This window comes from Marmota monax, unplaced genomic scaffold, assembly GCF_021218885.2.
Source record: "Marmota monax isolate L192 unplaced genomic scaffold, Marmota_monax_Labrador192_F-V1.1 WCK01_AAM20220418_F8-fsc00017, whole genome shotgun sequence".
NCBI lineage: Eukaryota > Metazoa > Chordata > Mammalia > Rodentia > Sciuridae > Marmota > Marmota monax.
Genome location: NW_026695241.1, coordinates 4,097,975 through 4,115,108, shown reverse-complemented (window position 1 = coordinate 4,115,108; position 17,134 = coordinate 4,097,975). Strand labels below are relative to the sequence as shown.

The 17,134-nt window shown below is 38.9% G+C and overlaps 1 protein-coding gene across 4 annotated transcripts in view; it reads right to left on the bottom strand.

Moving 5' to 3' along the window:
- Positions 1-615: 615 nt before the first annotated feature.
- The window catches only part of Btbd7 (BTB domain containing 7), a 120,860-nt gene continuing 104,341 nt past the window's right edge, over positions 616-17,134 (bottom strand). For all 4 annotated transcript variants that reach the window (XM_058577811.1, XM_058577812.1, XM_058577813.1 and 1 more), the window contains exons 7-11: positions 14,465-14,608; positions 12,393-12,582; positions 9,354-9,532; positions 7,660-8,109; positions 616-6,048 (exon numbers count right to left, since the gene is read on the bottom strand). In XM_058577811.1, coding sequence (XP_058433794.1) covers positions 5,230-6,048; positions 7,660-8,109; positions 9,354-9,532; positions 12,393-12,582; positions 14,465-14,608 — 1,782 coding nt within the window. In that variant the 3' untranslated portion in view covers positions 616-5,229. The remainder of the gene's footprint in view (positions 6,049-7,659; positions 8,110-9,353; positions 9,533-12,392; positions 12,583-14,464; positions 14,609-17,134) is intronic.

Below are 17,134 nucleotides of genomic sequence, written 5' to 3'. Positions count from 1 at the left end.
CAAGGCATGAAGGGTGGAAATGCTTGGGTAGCGCTTGTCAATAAAACCATTAAAACATTTTAAAATGAGCTAGTTTATAGCAACTTTTAAAAATGGAAATTAGAAATCTTTTCCAGTTTACATTTTTTTCCAGAAACCTAGACTTCAGATCATAACTCCATTTCCCATTTCAATTGAAAAATATTAAGGAGCCTGAGTTTAAAAGAGAAAGGTGGCTTAGTATCTCAGCCAAGTCTCCATGCTCGGAGGCCCCCGCACAGCAGATCTGTCTTGTCTCACTACTGACTGACCACCACATGTTCCAGATGCCCAGGGCACATGGTTGAAGGCTAAAGCTAAACTTCCTCTGGAGACCCCTGCCCAAGTAACTTTCTGTTCATGAAATCCTCACAAATGTCCCAGTGAAATAATAACAATGAACTTGATGATTCAGAATAAAATGTGAGATTTCCAAGAAAACCATAAAAATAACAAATGTCTCTGCACGGCTGAAATCCCAGAAACAGAAGATCATTGTAGAATCCCTCCCAATTCCACCCTTGAGGGGAACCACCCTGTCTGTAACGCATGTATGTCTGCCCCACCGCTAAAACAGACTGTATCCAACGCAGCAGGTTCTATACAAGCCATTTATTTGAAATGCCAACTATATGTAGGATAAAGTCAGTGTTACATGCTTTATCAGTAACAGTAGAAAAATAGAACCAGTGAAAACCTCTGTACAACTGCAATGGTACTCAAAAGAGAAATGTATCGTTTTACAATGTTTCACACAGACGAATTCAAGTTTGGAGGTACCTAAATAAAAATACTATATATTTCTTTAAAAAACACTATGTACAGTTGAAGCGTAAACAAGTTTTACAAAGTACTGGTTATGCAGGTTGTAGAAAACACTTGCATAGGACATGAAATCAGTTTAAGAAAAATTTCTGAGCCTTGAGCATTGAAGGCACTTGACTTTATACCAGTAACAGCACAACCACGAGAAATGCAGTGGCGTAGAAGGTCTCCCGTCCCCAAGTACAGATGTGGTACATGCACAGCAAGTGGAGCCCAGGAACTTCAGCATTCAACCACCCCATCTCAGAGCAGGGTTCGGCCCAGGTGACCCAGACACAGTCACGTGCAGGTACACCCGAGGAAGCTTCCAGCGCTTATGGGATCTTAGAACCCCCGTAAACACACAAACACAAGAGGTTATTGTCAAGACACGCACTTGCAAGTAACCTTTCTGTAGAAATGGCCACAGCATTATAATATTCAGAATATGAAAGACTGAAACACAGTCAGAGGATTCTCTAGAGGGAAAAAAACCAAAAGACTGCCAGACAATGACAACAGCTATTGCAACTGATAGGCACAAAGACAACACTCCATGAAGCACGGTTCATACAAGGTGTTCATGGAGAGAACAGCAAGACACCTTCTAGTGGTGTGCATGGCAACGCTTTAGTAAGAATACCTGTAATGAGGTTTGGAAGTGAATCACTTAGTAGACAAAGCGAACCACTGCAGACCCGGGAAGAGCACCCATCACTGCGGCTTTAATAGTGACTGCAGAGAAGCAAAAGTCAAAGAGGCATTTCCCTTTTAATTCAGTCCTAGGATAAAAACACAAATCCTTAGGATTGCAAGACGACAATTTTACAAGTGTTTCATTTTTCCCTAAAAGGCAAATTCACCATTATGAAAATATAAATCTTGCTGGGTAGTGACTGGGGAATGCTGACCTTTCAACTACAGAGAATGTCACCAAAGGTCAACACCAAGCCCCAGGGCTCTGCTGCGTTTGCTGTTTCTCCATTACATTCTGCAGCATGAGCTTCATTCAAATGTACAAGGATTGTGCCCATTGCTAGAAGTTGAACAATGAGTCAAACAAACAAACAAACAACAACAAAAAAACCCCCAGAGATTGTGAGAAAGCCAAAACAAGACTAGGTCAAGTTTCATAGGTAGTTCTACAAAAAAATAAACAAGAGAACTCACTAGCTGGGTACAGTGGCGCACGCCTTATAATCCCCGTGACCTGGGAGGCTGAGGCAGGAGGATTGCAAGTTCAAGGCCAACTTTAGCAACTTAGAGAGGCCCAAAACAACTTAGCAAGAACCTGTCTCAAAATAAAAAATAAAAGGGCTGGGGATGTGGCTCAGTGGTTAAGCGCCCTTGGGTTCAATCCCCAATACTAAAGTGGGGGGTGGGTGGGGGGCAGACAAAAGTAAAAGGAACTCACTAAAAATCCTTAAAGTCTAACGGGTTATTGAAATGCCAAGCTAGCTCAGGTCTAGGGACATGTGCCCAGCTGATGGGGCATGAGAATGGGTGTGGTCTGTGTAGTAGAGAAACCATGTTCCAATGGTTTTTGTTCTTCATGCTGCTATTTTTCTCTTTAGGGGCCATGGGCAACTTTGTAAAATTATTTTTCAAAATCACAAAACTAAGATGATTATATAAGAAAAGGACCAACAGCATCTTTTAATCTGACTCTTCTCCTTTGCACTAGCATCCACACGGTAGTTTGCGAACCTCAACACACAGTGGGCACTGGGAGCAGTGATTGTCCAAATGGCCAGATTGTCCAGGGCCTCAAAAGGAGACCTGGTATTTTTGTGATTTGGTTCGCATAAAATTTCTATATCAAGTAAAATGCCAAATTTATGTATTTAGATTTTATATATACTTTTTTTAAAAACAGCAATATTACTCACACTTTACATTTGTCTTAGTTCGGCATTAGAAATGATTGAATAGATGGGTTCAAAAGCGAGAGGCACAGAGCTATCGACCTACTCTATTAATTACACTTCATGAGATCCATTAAGAGTCCACCAACACTAGCCTAATGCACACAAAACCACATCTGTTCATCTTCTGCAAGTCATATCAGTCCATAATCCCACAGATTAAAGCAAGATTCCCCTCTATACATAGTTTAGCCAGGTAAGCGAAATCATTAAAAGCAAACATCTTAAATTAAGTAATACTATGAATAGTGGCCACTAGTTTTTATAATTATATTTAAAGACTATTTAATGAATTTTCAGAAAAACCAATAACCCTGGTCTCTCTAACATATTGGGGAAACAAAATAGGTCAGAGATGAGATTTCTTCCTCATTCAAATTAGGTCTACTCATTCTCCTCTGCAGTACCAGTCCAGTCCAGTCCAATGCAGAACAGAAATCTAAAGCTCTCAGATTAATTCATGTCAACATGTGTATTATAAACACATACTGAAGAATGATGGAATTAACATTTGCTTCTGAAGACAGACTGAGACTGGGTTTCAGAAGACACCAGCATCTATTATAAGACTTAAAAGTAAGAGTCCTGTGTTTTTCTATCTTTAAAAGAGGAGCCTTACAGGCTCTGCGAGCAGACTTTACAGCAGATGCATGTGACCGCTGGAGGCTGAGAGCTCAGTATGCAACATCACCAGGGTCGACAACTGAATGCACCAGCAGCAGCTAACCGGCCAGGCAGCAGAATGGGTGGCAGCAGCTCACAGAAGATACAGACATACTTCCCATCTTTGAGATTATCTATTGTTAGGAATTTAAAAAATGTCAAATTATTCCTGAGTGTATATCCACAGGGTAAAGTAGGAAAAGACCAGAAGAAAAACTACTGTTTCAGGAGAAATTAGAGTTGCTGACACCCAATAGAAACCTAGTCACTTCAAAGTGCATGTAATTCATTTATATGGTAGCTTGTGAAGGCTCCCTAGCCCTGCATAGTTTTATAGTGAGTGTGAGTGATTCATAGTTTTATTTTATATATATATATATATATATATTTATATATATATATATATGTGTGTGTGTGTGTATACACACACACATACACACACACATACACAGAAAAGAGGTTCCCAAATATCCTTTGAGAGAATGTTCAGGAAGTCTCTTTTCTTCTAAGTGCTACGGCTGTGTTTGTAAAAATACAAAGTGAATGTTGAATAATGCTGAAGTGATTTAAACTCAAATACTAATATATTTACATTGAAGAGTAAGAAACAAAACAAAACAAAACAGTCCTTAGCTCACACATTGCCCTTCCAAGGGAGAGGATCAGAGAGACCTCATGTGCTCAGTGGTTCAGTAAATGCTAAACCAGCATCCCCAGTGGAGTTCAAGTAGGACATGTAGTGTTTAACAATTTTTTTTCTTTTTGGTGACAAAGCATTATGCATTATACAAGTTTTTTATAGGACACCAAAGTTCAGACATACTTTGAGAAATATTTAAAAGAAAACATATGCTTACAAACACCACATTACATCCATAAGACTGAAGCCCTTTGTTTCCCATAGAAAGCAAGACAACTGAAGGCAGCAGGCAGTCACTTCCCCAGCTCAGACAGAAAGTCCCACAGGGCCAGGAATCCTGAAATCCCTTTGCTGTGCCCTTTAGCTGACTTTCCTCTCTCCCCTGCTTTCTAATTCCAAGGAATCTGATCTTCTCAGAACTACATCCAGGGAGCAATACTTTAACCTGTACCACCAGGGTCTACAGGGACCCTGACAGTGTCCACACTGTGAGTAAAGTGACAGCTTTGCATGGGCTATTCTCCTTCCTGCTTCTACTACACCCAAAGACTTCAGGACCCTGATTGGACTCCCACAGTGGGAATAAAGACCAGCTCCCAAGACTTATTAAAGAAGAATGACATTAGATCTATAGAGACTGAGCAGGAAGATTTCTGAACTCAAACAACTGTTTAAAAGAGAGGAGCATTTTGATGTGCTGTTCTTTGGAATTTCTATAATTAAAAATAAACAGAACTATTTCATAAGAAAATACATCTTAGTGTGCAATACAATGCACATGAAAACTGGTAGATGAAAGGTAAAATGCAAAAAAGTATGAAAATACAGTCCTTTAAATGTGGCAATAAAGTTTAACATACTGATATAAAATCAATATAGATAAAATAAATGTACAAGTGCAAAAAAATTCCATCATTTGTAAAGAGAGGGAAAAAAAGTGCCAGCTTGCTTGCTGTTCAAAATGCTTCTCCACATAATTGTTCCAACATAAAACAGACAGATGCAGCATTCAAAATAACCCTCCTAGCATGCCATGTGTAATAAACATATACACACACAAAACTGAAAATAAAATAACGTGGAACTGAGCTGGCACTGACAAACTGGTCAGTGAGTTGTCGGGTTACGGAGTAGAATGGATGTTTCACATCTCAGGCACAGGCGACTTGGAGGTTGCTCTCAGAGGGCAGACTTTTTGTAGAGGAAGTCTGGCTTGCTGGGTGACCTCCTTCCTCTGCTTATGGAATCTTCTCTTTCTAGCTCTGTGCTTCTCTGAGCTCCGTGGCTCAGGGACTCACTGTCTGCCAGCCTTCTGCTGGATCGCTCTTCTGGAGCCTCAGAGCTACATGCAGACTGTGAAGAAGGCCTGTTAGAAGTAAGCCCAAAAGTCAGGTCGGTTTCTACTGCAGTTCGTCCCCTGATGTGGGCTGGACCATTGCCAGCATTTTCTGGGGCTGCCAAAGGGAAGTCTGATCGCTGGGGAGGCTGCTCCACAACATCCAGGCGTATGGACTCACTCTTCTGCCTGTGTGAATGCCCATCAGGGGAAAGTGGATATTCTCTCCTGGCTTCTTCCTGGGTTTTAGGAGGGGTCTGAGTAGGTAGGTAGGCTGACTTTAAGCCACTTGGTGATGCCTTATTGTGGCTGTACAAATCAGGACCAAAATATCCACCTTGTGAAGGGGAAGGGGCGCGTCTGCCAGGAGCAGGAGTAGAAGGTCTGCAAGCAGCATTTGAGAAGTCATAGAAATCCGGGTATTCCTGCTGATTTTCTCTAGCATCTGTTTTTTGCTCTACTGTGTGTTTTTTTCGAGAAGTGTGTGTATGCCTCTGTGGAACACAAGAGAGATGCTGGGGAGGCCCCGGTCCTGCTTCAGAAACTGGCTGGCTCACTTCTGTGTCTACAGCAAGTTCTGGAAGTCTCCTGTCCTTGAGTGACAGTGTGGATACTCCCATGGCGATATCTGGCATTAGATCATTCAGCACAGGTTGGGTACACTGAGACAGAGACAAAGCAGAGAAGGTTTTTTAAAAAAAAAAAAAAAAAAAAAGACCCACCAATGTTCACTGATTTTGTTGATTTGGTTTCCTGATTATGTTATAATGCATACTTAGATACAGAAAATTATAAAGGCAGAAAAAAACTCCTAATGTTCCATACAGAGATAATCATTGCTAACATAATGAAGTATTTCTCTCCCCTTTTTTCTTTGCATATATTTTCACAAAATTTATTGCATATATAGTTTTAGTGCATATATAATTAATATATTAGTGATAGTTCTACCATTACTTTTTCTCAGATATCATCATTTAAAAATACATTCCATTGTACTGATAAATCATAAACCAGTCTCCTATGATCAGACATTTAGGTTATTTCCAATTTTTTATTATAATAAAGAGTACAATGAATGTACTAACAAATTTCCTTTAGAGGCTGGGTGTGGTGGTGTATACCTGTAATCCCAGAAACTTGGGGAGGCTGAGGCAGGGAGACTGCAAGTTTGAGGTTAGCTTCAGCAACTTAGCGATGCCCTAAGCAACTTTTCAATACCCTGTCTCAAAATAAAAAACAAAAAAGGCTAGGGATGTGCCCCAGTGGTTAAGCAACCCTGGGTTCAATTCCCAGTACCAAAAGAAAAAAAATAAAAACAAAACCAAAATATTCCTTTAGAGGAATTGTATTTAAGATACAAAATAGTAGAATTTTGTAATTATAGGGCCAGACCAACAGAATGGGTATGTGGTTTATCAAATACTACCAATCTCTTATTTTGGGGAATTGGGGGGAGCAGGGAGAACAAGGTAGAGAGGGACAGGAAGGTTGGGAAGGATCATAATTCGACCCAAGGTGTGTACCAGTCCATCACTTCTGGTGAGCTCTATTTTAAGGAAGCCTCCCTGAAATAACAGATCTTTCCTTTTCTCTATTGTATTCTGCTGACAGCATGTGACAGAGTAGGAAGACTTAAAAAGCACTATTGTTTTTCTCAAATGTGTTACATAAAACATTAGTTCAATCTCTTCTGCAGTGCAACCCAGGTGAAGATCCGTGTCTGATATGGAGTCTCTCTACTTGTTGCCCTGGCTCCTGAGGCTGTGAGTCAGACAGGGTCTGAGGGCTGAGCTGAGGAGACTCACTTTCTGACTGTTTTCTGAATGGGGAGGCTTTGTCACACTGGTCCTGGTGGTACACTTAGCTCTAAGTAATTTTCCCTTCTTGTTCCACCAGAGCATTTGGTAGAACAACAGATCCTATAGGACAGAAGTCAGGAAGATTTCAAACACGGGCTTGAACAGAACATTGGGACGCATGCAGATCCACCTGTCACTGCTCTCCTCCTGCTATTGGCAGATGGACTTACAGACAAGAACACTGCCTTTGTGCCTACTACACACACCTCTAGTCTCTCTGCTCCTGTCCTTTCCCATTTGCTGACACTAGCATTCTTCTGTTCTTCCCCATGACCCTCGAGTGCATGCTTTCAGCCTGCCAGTAACACTTTTGGGCACTGCTGAGTCCCGTGGGTTCTTGGAGCCAGGGGAACAGCTCCTAATATCCCACAGACTTTTGATTTGGGGCAGGTGACTTAAGTGTTGACTTACCATTTGTTTCTCAGATGCTACTGCAGCAGAGGCGGCAGCAGCTGCAGCAGCAGCAGCAACTGTCTGCCTCCCCAGTCCTGTGGGGTTGGTACAGTCAGGTGGTGCTGCTTTAACACCTGGCAGATAAACTGGGGGAGGAACAGCTTTAGGAGCTGTTCTGGAGTGAAACAACGAATGATTACAGGGATAAGAAAAGGAACGTGAAGGGTGCTGACTGGGAGGTCTTTGCTTCCAACCTGCTTTGAGTTGGTTATGGATTGGGGTGGCTGGGGGGTGGTATGGAGGGGGTGGAGGGGGCAAGGGTGGATGGAAGGCCACAAAAGAGTCCAGGTCTGTAAACATGGTTTCTGCAGTAGGGGTACTGTTAACACGACATCTCCCAGGCTGTCTCATTGTCAAGAGTGGACTTTCATCCCCAAAACGTTCATCAGGAAAGAACTTGTGAGGATTCTAGATTAAAAAAAAAAAAAAAAAGGAGATTTCACACATGGAATTGTACAAGCTGAGAGAGTTAAGTAAAATACCTAAGAAGCTAAGAAGACCACATTAAGTAAAAGGTAAAATTCCAGCAAGCAAGTCAGACATCTCTTGTAGCAATATGTGATAAAGCAAAACCAAGTAATAAAACCTAACTGAAATACGATTTTGCTAAGAAAAAAATTAACATTAAATCAAAGGAAGAAAAGGAATACAACTGAGGAGCTTCCTAGAAACTCTGACACAACATCTGTATATGTTCTATGTGAAATAACTTCAAAATAACCATTCCTTGCTCATTATACACAACCAAGCTGGATTAAGACTTCAAACCATTGCAAGAGAACAATGATTTTTATACAATTTAAGATATCAAATTAAGACAATTTAGGATGGCAAAGGGAAGAGAAAAGAGCAAAAAACCAGACTATGTACTCTAGGGATGGAAACCACAGCAAAAAATAAAAATTAAGAACCTAAAAATGGGTGGCTGCCACATTTTCCTTTTGAAAGGGTCAGGGTTAATGCAGTTTGGATTCAGTGGCAAGAAAGTACCCCACTTGACCAGATCAAATCAAATTTTATGTAAGGCTCTGATAAGACTACGCCACAAATCCTATCTTAACTACAAAACCAATGCTATTGTTCTTATGCTTAATAATTACTAGAAATGAATTTGTTTCCTACTAGGTTGAAAAAAAAAAGCACTCATTCCATGATTCTCATGCTTGCATTTGAACCTTCATGCACAACGTTTCTTATGGGAGAAAGGTCAGTGGGCATCTGATAATAGGCCTAACCTGAAATCTGGTGACCAGAGAGCAAGCAGTGAGGTTCAGAATTTCCTACTTCCTTTGCCATCTCTGTTGGGATGGAACTTTGTAGCAGTCACCATTTGGATGCTTGTTATGTATACACAGCTGTTTGACACACAGCACCTTCTATCTTCCGTTTTATGGGTAAGGAACTGATGCTCACTGGTTAAGTAACTCATCCAAGTTAACCAGTTAGTAAGGACAGAGCAAGCTCTGTGCTCAGCCCACTCCACCATGCTGCCTCTCATGAGGAGAAACCTGCAGCCTATCGAAGACATCAGAGGCAGTGAAAGGGCACGTACGAAGAAAAAGCAGCAGTGGGGCACTCCTTGGGATGTCTCATATACTGCCTGACTGATGATCAAGGCTCCCTCCTTTCAACAGTTCAATGCCATGTCTTACCTGCAAGAGCTCTGCAGCAGCATCTGCAAGACCAAACTCTCTCAGTACTCGAATCTGAATTTCATAGCTGACGGTAGCACCCTCCCCACAGTTCAGTGCATAAGCTCTCTGCACCTGCTCAGTGTGCCGTAGTTCCTGCAGGCGTCTGACCATATCTTTCATAATGAAGAGACGAGGAACTAGAAGGAGAAAGACAGCATGTAGGCAAAATTCCTGAGCTACACGAAAGACTGCCCAGTGAGCACAAGGAAAATGCAAATGTTTGGTATCAGAATCTTTTCATAAATTTTTTAGGTAGTATTTTAATTTCTTGGCAACATAGTGATTTATATTTGAAAAATAGAAATTTTTCAAGATTTTAAATTTCATAGTGCCCAGAAGGCTCTTGGTCATATCAAACAGCTCCAGAACTGTATTATTTTAGTCTATAGCTCAAATAAGATTTTACTTGCATGTACTCTGAATCTTTGGATATTTCATGATTTAAAAATTTATATGCATTCTTAGGGTTGGGGATGTAGTTCAGTAGTAAAGTGCTTGCCTTGCATGTACAAGGTCCTGGGTTTGATCCTAAGCAAAAATTATAAATAAATAAATAAAATAAAGAAAGTTGTTCTTGTATTCAAACAATTGTTTAAATGCTGACTATGCACCAAGGATTGGTATTAGGGTGCACAGAAGGAAAGATGTGATCTCTGTCCATAAGTACAGTACAGGGTCAGAAAAGTTCATGGAGAAAAATAAACAAGAACACTGGAAGACTGGAAAAAACGGGCACCCAGCCCAGATGGAAGGCAGGTAGGAAAGGCTTCTTAGACAAGGGGGAACCCCAGCATAGCCTTGAAGATGATGGAAAATCAGGCATGTAAAGAAAGCAGCATGAAGGTTTCTGAGCAGGAAGACTAGGCATGTACATGGTATCAAATGAAAAATAGCACAACACAAGGAGGAGGCTCACAGGCAGAGTCTGGGGTCAGGGGTAAGTAGGAAGAACTGAGAAAGGAGGCTGGAAATATGAGTGGGGTAGATCTGAATGAGTTTTATCCTGTGTATAGCAGGGAGCTGCTTGTGCAGGGGATGACAGAATGAGAGCTGTGACGTGGTGAGTGCAGGCAGACGTTATGTGAAGCAGGGGAGGCAAACTGGCCGCCTGCCACCTGCTTTTCTAAGTAAAGTTTTATTGGCACACAGCCTTACCATTTGTTTAGGAACCACCGTGGTTATTTGGGAGTTAGTCGGTGCAATAGAGATTGCATAGTTCAAAAAGTCTGAAATATCTATTATCTGGTCCTTTACAGAAAAAGTGTGCTGACCCCTGGGGTAAAGGACAGAAGTAAGAGAAGAGGCAGGAACAGCAGTTAGGAACCTGAGCTATGCCGTGGTCACAGGCTGGAGAGAGGCAATGAAGTCTGTAAACATTTGGGATATGAACTGACCACAGTGTTGACTGAATGTTATTTTGGGGGGAAGGGGAGCTAGGGTTTGGTGAATGCTAATTTTCTGCCAAGCAAATGCTTAAGCATATTATTCATGGCGCTTCATTAAATCCCCACAACACTAGGAGGAAACATTATCTTCATTTCATAGATGAGAAAATTGATGTTTTGGAAGAAATCACAGAATGCCAGAGTCCCACAAAGTGAAAGAGCCAGGCTGTGAGCCTGTAAGTCCTCTCCAACAAGCTACAGCCTTGTCTTTTGAGTGCGATGGGCAAGGATGGGAGAAACTGGGTGACACTAAAATGGGGCATGCCTTGTTAAACTAAGCCACAGGCAAGTCTTGTTTTCTTGAGAATACTTACTTGTGGGTGTCTTTGGGATTTTCTGATTAAGTTCTAGGATGAAATTATGCTGATATTCAATAGCATTAATTCAAGCCTGAAAAACAGTGCTACTACCAAAGCTTCAAAATCAACAAAACCAATTGAAGAAATATTTATCTTATTACTGTTATCCAATGTATGCCTTAGGCAAATATACAATAGCCAAATCTACTAAGGCAACAATTGATGAAAAACACTAGTTGTGAAATAAAATGTATGTATTCAGTGAGAAGTTCTGCCATTATGCTTTTTACTTATTCTTAACTGAAACAGGTATATGGACGCAGAAATGAATGGTGCTATTTCCATTGCACATTGTTTGCTGGATTTTATTTATTTAATTTTTGACACAGGGTTCTGATAGGTTGCCCAGGCTTGGTCTCAAACTCCTGGGCTCATACTCCCCACTTTAGTCTCTAAGTAATTGGGACTATAGGCGTGTGCCACCATGCCTGGCTGCTGATTTTCACTATGCATCTTGCAAAAGCAATTGGCAAGAGCTACAAATTTCTGACCACCAGATTACTTGTGTTTATTTTATCTTAGAAACTGATATTAGAGACTACTGTTAAAAGTCAACATGAAGTAATATTCAGATATTTTTTGGGGCTGGGATGTAGCTCAGTGGCAAAGCATTTGCAAAGTCCTGGGTTCGACCCCCAGTCCCCCCCCGCCCCCCCCAAAAAAAAACCAAACAGATGTTTTGGGATATGACAGCTAAACTTCAATCTATGGCCAATTCCTTCAAAGTCATAAGACATAAACCTACACTACGGTGAACATTATAGAGCAGATCATGGGAAACTGGACTTCTAAGAAAATAATGGTGATCACATCTTTGGGAGACAGAAGCAGATTCAAAGATATTAAGTCCACATGTGCAAACTACCCTGCAGTGATGAAAAAACTGAATTTCTCTAAACAAGGGCAATTCTGCTGCATAGAGCACATGTGGCAATGTCTAGAAACACAAGAAAGTTTCCAAAAGGCTATCACAAATGTAGGGGTGTGTGCAAAAACATACAAACACTTATTAACTTAAGATACAATATAAAACAAAACTCTTATCCTTAAAAACTAGGGGAATAAATGCATAAAGGGTACTGAAATGTGGAAGCAATTAGCATACATTTAGGGGTTCAAACATCAGCAATTACAAAAAAATGGATAAGATTATTCATTTCAATATAAATGCCTCACCAAAGGCATTGCCTTACCTGGAATTTCATTGGCTACAACAGAAGGTGGGCTTGATTGGCTGCTGCTCATCTGCTGATGGCTGATCATGTGGCAACACTGTGGCATGGCATTACTGACCATATAAAGCGTGTCTGGCACGTTGGACATTCTCACCATTCGCAAACGCACAAGGTCTGTTTGTTCCACCATCATCTCATCTAGCACTGACTGAAATGAGAATTCAGGATGAACAGTCAGTCAATCCGTTCTTTGTATTAAATCACAGTTGGAGTAAGATTATCATCTCATCACAGAAGGGGCAGAGGTTGTAGTTCAGTGGTAGAGCGCCTGCCTCGAACAAGTGAGGCACTGGGTTCGAAATCAGCACCACATAAAAATAAATAAATAAAGACATTGCGCCTATCCACAACCAAAAATAAACAAACAAACAAATAAATGAAAGAAAAGGGGGATTCATTAATTGTTTTCTCACTTATGTAATAAGTCTGAAATCGGTGGTAGAAGAAGAAAATACCCATTCCTCTTTAATTAAAGACTCTTTCTGGAGAATTTTTTTTTAATTTTTTTTTTTTAGTTGTAGATGGACACAGTATCTTTATTTTATTTTATGTGGTGCTGAGGATCGAACCCAGGGCCTCACACGTGCTAGGCGAGAGCTCTACCACTGAGCACAATCCCAGCCCAGGAGAATTTTTGAATAGATATAATCATTGGAAAGGCTTATTTTTAATTAGAAGTATTTGAAATCTGATGGAAGCATATAAAATTAATCAAAAATAAATAATACACAAAATTATTATAATGAAAAGAACATGTATACATGTGCTAAGTATCACATTAAAAAATGTTCAAAATATGATTAATGGGACTATAAATAAACCCAATTTTGTTAAAGTAGTTTCAGATGCATCTATCTCACCCACTACAGAACGGCAAAAATAAGGTGTTATATAAACATTTCCAATGGGGGAATTCCTTCTTCCACAGCCATCTGAGAACAGGGCAGTTCTAGAGGACCTTCTGCTGAGCCACCCCATCTTGGGGCAGAGGAAATGGGGATTGGTGTAGTTTCTCACCAGACCTGGCCTGTGAAGGCTCAGCTGCATGAGCACTTCAAGCACAAAGACCAGATCTGACCATTCTGCTTTCTTCCTGTTTTAGATCTATTTAGAATGTCAACCATTTAATATGAAGAATATTATCAACCTAGTCAATAAAACAGAGTTCTCATAAACTCCTTTCATTTATCTTAAAGCTAGGAAGTCTGGAAATAAAAATAAGTAAAATTTTAAGGCAATGTAATTCTGTCCCTAAATACATTATTTTGCCTGTTACTTCAGAATACTTACTGATGATTTTTTTTTTTTTTAAAGAGAGAGTGAGAATTTTAATATTTAGTTTTTAGTTATTGGCGGACACAACATCTTTGTTTGTATGTGGTGCTGAGGATCGAACCCGGGCCGCACGCATGCCAGGCGAGCGCTCTACCGCTTGAGCCACATCCCCAGCCCCTTACTGATGATTTTTGACTTTCAAAGACTGTTAGCTCCTCACAAGCTACTCTTAAGTATTTACATGTGAATATATTTAACAAAAATTACAGTTTCATTTTCACATTATCATAATTTCTTGGGGAGTTCTTTACATTACAGAATAAATAATGCCAACTGTTTATTTCATAGGTTTGAAATTATAATAAGTTTGTATATTTACTCTAAAACTAAACTCAAAACTCAATAGTCAGCTATTATAGAACGACAAAAAATTATGCATTTCTTTAGTTTATGAAGATAAAATGCTTGCAATTTAATTTCAGAACATTTCCTCTATTTCAGTAAACTGATAATCTGCAAGGCAATTAACAATTCACAAGGCAACTAAGATGAGAAAAATGTAAAATGTATTATGATTTGTTTTAAAACATTTCAAAAACCTACTCTGTTGAGTAGTTGAACTAGAATTTACTTTCATGTTCCCTATTACTGGATATTTAGGCTATTACACCAAATCTTTAAATAATTCTACAATAAATATCTGTGCATATGGTTTCTAATAAAGTTCTCTAATATCTTCAAATGGTTTTTAGTACCTTTGCTTCTTCCACATAGGGAGAGAACAGCCGAGGACGAACGTATATGCCAGCATTTTTTTGCCGCAACCAGGCATTTGACTTTCCACCTTCTGTTGTAGGAAGCATATCTGATGGAGGAGTACTAATCAAGCCTCTTTTCATCTTATAAAATAAAATAAAAAAATAGACTACAGATCTGTGTTGTAGTACAATATCATCAAGATAAAAATGTTTACATCTATAAATCAAAACATACAAACCTTCATATTTAAATAAAAATTTAGAAACATGAAATTTAGAAATACCTCAAAAGTTTAGTAATAATAAGAGGTCCTATACTTTAATTTTTTTCTAAATAGAGGAATGATTAAAAAACATAATATTAATTAAAATGTAATAAGTTGGAGTAGTAGTAGAAATCTTTTTTTTTTTTTTTTTGGTACCAGGAATTAAATCCAGGGGTGCTTTACCACTGAGCCACATCCCCAGCCCTTTTTATTTATTTATTTTTTTATTTTGAGAGAGGGTCTCACTGAATTGCTTAGGGCCTCACTTAGTTGCTGAGATTACAGGTGTGCCACCATGCCCAACTGATGGAGTAGTAGAACTCTTAATGAAAAACTGATTCTTCATACCTTGCTCAATTCTCTCTTACCCCAAGACAAACTAAGATTGCTGACTTGGCATGTATCTATAGTACAAGGCCACCAGCAATCTAGCACAGTGGGCTTTCAAGAAGGCAATTTGGCTCAAGCCCCATTCCCCTTTTAATAGTCATGCAACCATGGAGATCTTATTTTAGCTTAAAGGCTCTGGGAAGTGGGGTGCTACACCACTAATTGAATGTGGTGGCCTTGCTGTTTCCTCAGTGATACTAGGAGGATGTTTAGTTCCTGAGGTGGTGGTTAAGTATTAAACACAAGTAACACAAGGGCTGGAATGTGGCTTGGTAGTAGAGTGTATATACTTAGCATATATACATATATACATATCCTGGAGGCCCTGGATCCCATCTCTAGTACCATAAAAGTAAAAATGAAAACAAAGGTAATATGCAGACAAAAGCACCTGGCAGGTTGCTTGGTATCTACTAAGATAGTGTGAAGGTTAGCAGCCATTATTACCAAACCTTTACAGGGGACTTACATGTTAAGCATGGAATTAAGAGTAAGGCATATATATTTTATTTTCTTTAAAAAAATTTTTTATTTGTTCTTTTTAGTTTTACAAGGCATATATATTTTTTAACAAACTCCTAAGGGAACTATTAAAGACAGGGTTCAGTTTGGTTTGAGTTCCAGCTGTTTGTCAAAAATTGTTTCTCCATTACTCTTGTTAAATATAATACCTAATTAATGCATTAAAATTATTATTATTATTATTATTTTTGTGGTGCTGGGAATTGAACCCAGGACCTTGTGCATGTGAGACAAGCACTCTACCAACTGAGCTATATCCCCAGCCTAACATTAAAATTATTTCTAATCACCAATACAACATTATATGGTATTTAAAAAAGACAAAACAAAAAACTCAATATTATAATTATGTTGATATACGATCTTTTGGCCTTATTTTTGTACCAAGGATTGAACCCAAGGGCGCTTAATCACTGAGCCACATTCTATCTTGCTAGGCAAGCATTCTGCTACGGAGCCACATTCCCAGCCCTTTTTAAAATTTTTGAGACAAGGTTTTACTAATGCATAGGCTGGCTTCAAATTTGCAATCCTCCTGCTTCAACTTCCTCAGGACCTGGGATTACAGACATTATGACACTGTCTGGCTCAAAAGTTGATTTTTTTAAAAATATAAGGTTAATAATAATTTAGCTAGATTAAGAAAGAGAGGAAACTCAAATAAATAAAACCAGAAAAAAGGAGACATTATAACTAATATCACAGAAATATAAACAATCATAAGATGATATTATAAATAATTCATGCCAACAAAGTAGATAATCTAGTAGAAATGGATGAATTCCTGGACACATACAACCCTACTAAGACTGAATCATGAAGAAGCAGAAAACCCAAATTGACCAATAACTGAGGGAACTATATCAGTAATAAGGTTTTTCATCAAAGAAAAACCCAGGACTTGATGACTTCTCTGCTGAATTCTACAAAACATTTAAAGAACTAATACCAAATTTTATGAAACTATTCCAAGAAATCAAAGAGGAAGTAACACTCTCAAACTTAATTCTATGAAGCCAACATCATCCTGATATCAAAACCAGATAAAGACATAACACAAAAAGAAAACTTATCAAATGTATATGTCAAGATCATTGTAATGAGCAACTAAAAAAAAAAAGAACTGAGCTTGTCTAAAAAATGAACAAATAGCTGTCATGTATAACATTAAAATAAATAAATGATTAAAAATGAAAAAAAAAGAAAACTATAGACCAATATTCCTGACAATCATAAACACAAAAATCTTAACAAAATACTAGCAAACAGAATGCAACACATCAAAATGATCATCTACCATAATCAAGTCGAATTCATTCCAGGGATGCAAAGATGGTTCCATAAAAGCAAATTAATAGATGTGATATATCATATCAACAGACTGAAGGACAAAAGCCATTTGATCATTCTTATAGATGCAGAAAAAGACATTTGACAAAATTCAACATCCTTTCATGATAAGAACTCAATAAATTAGGTAGATAAGGAG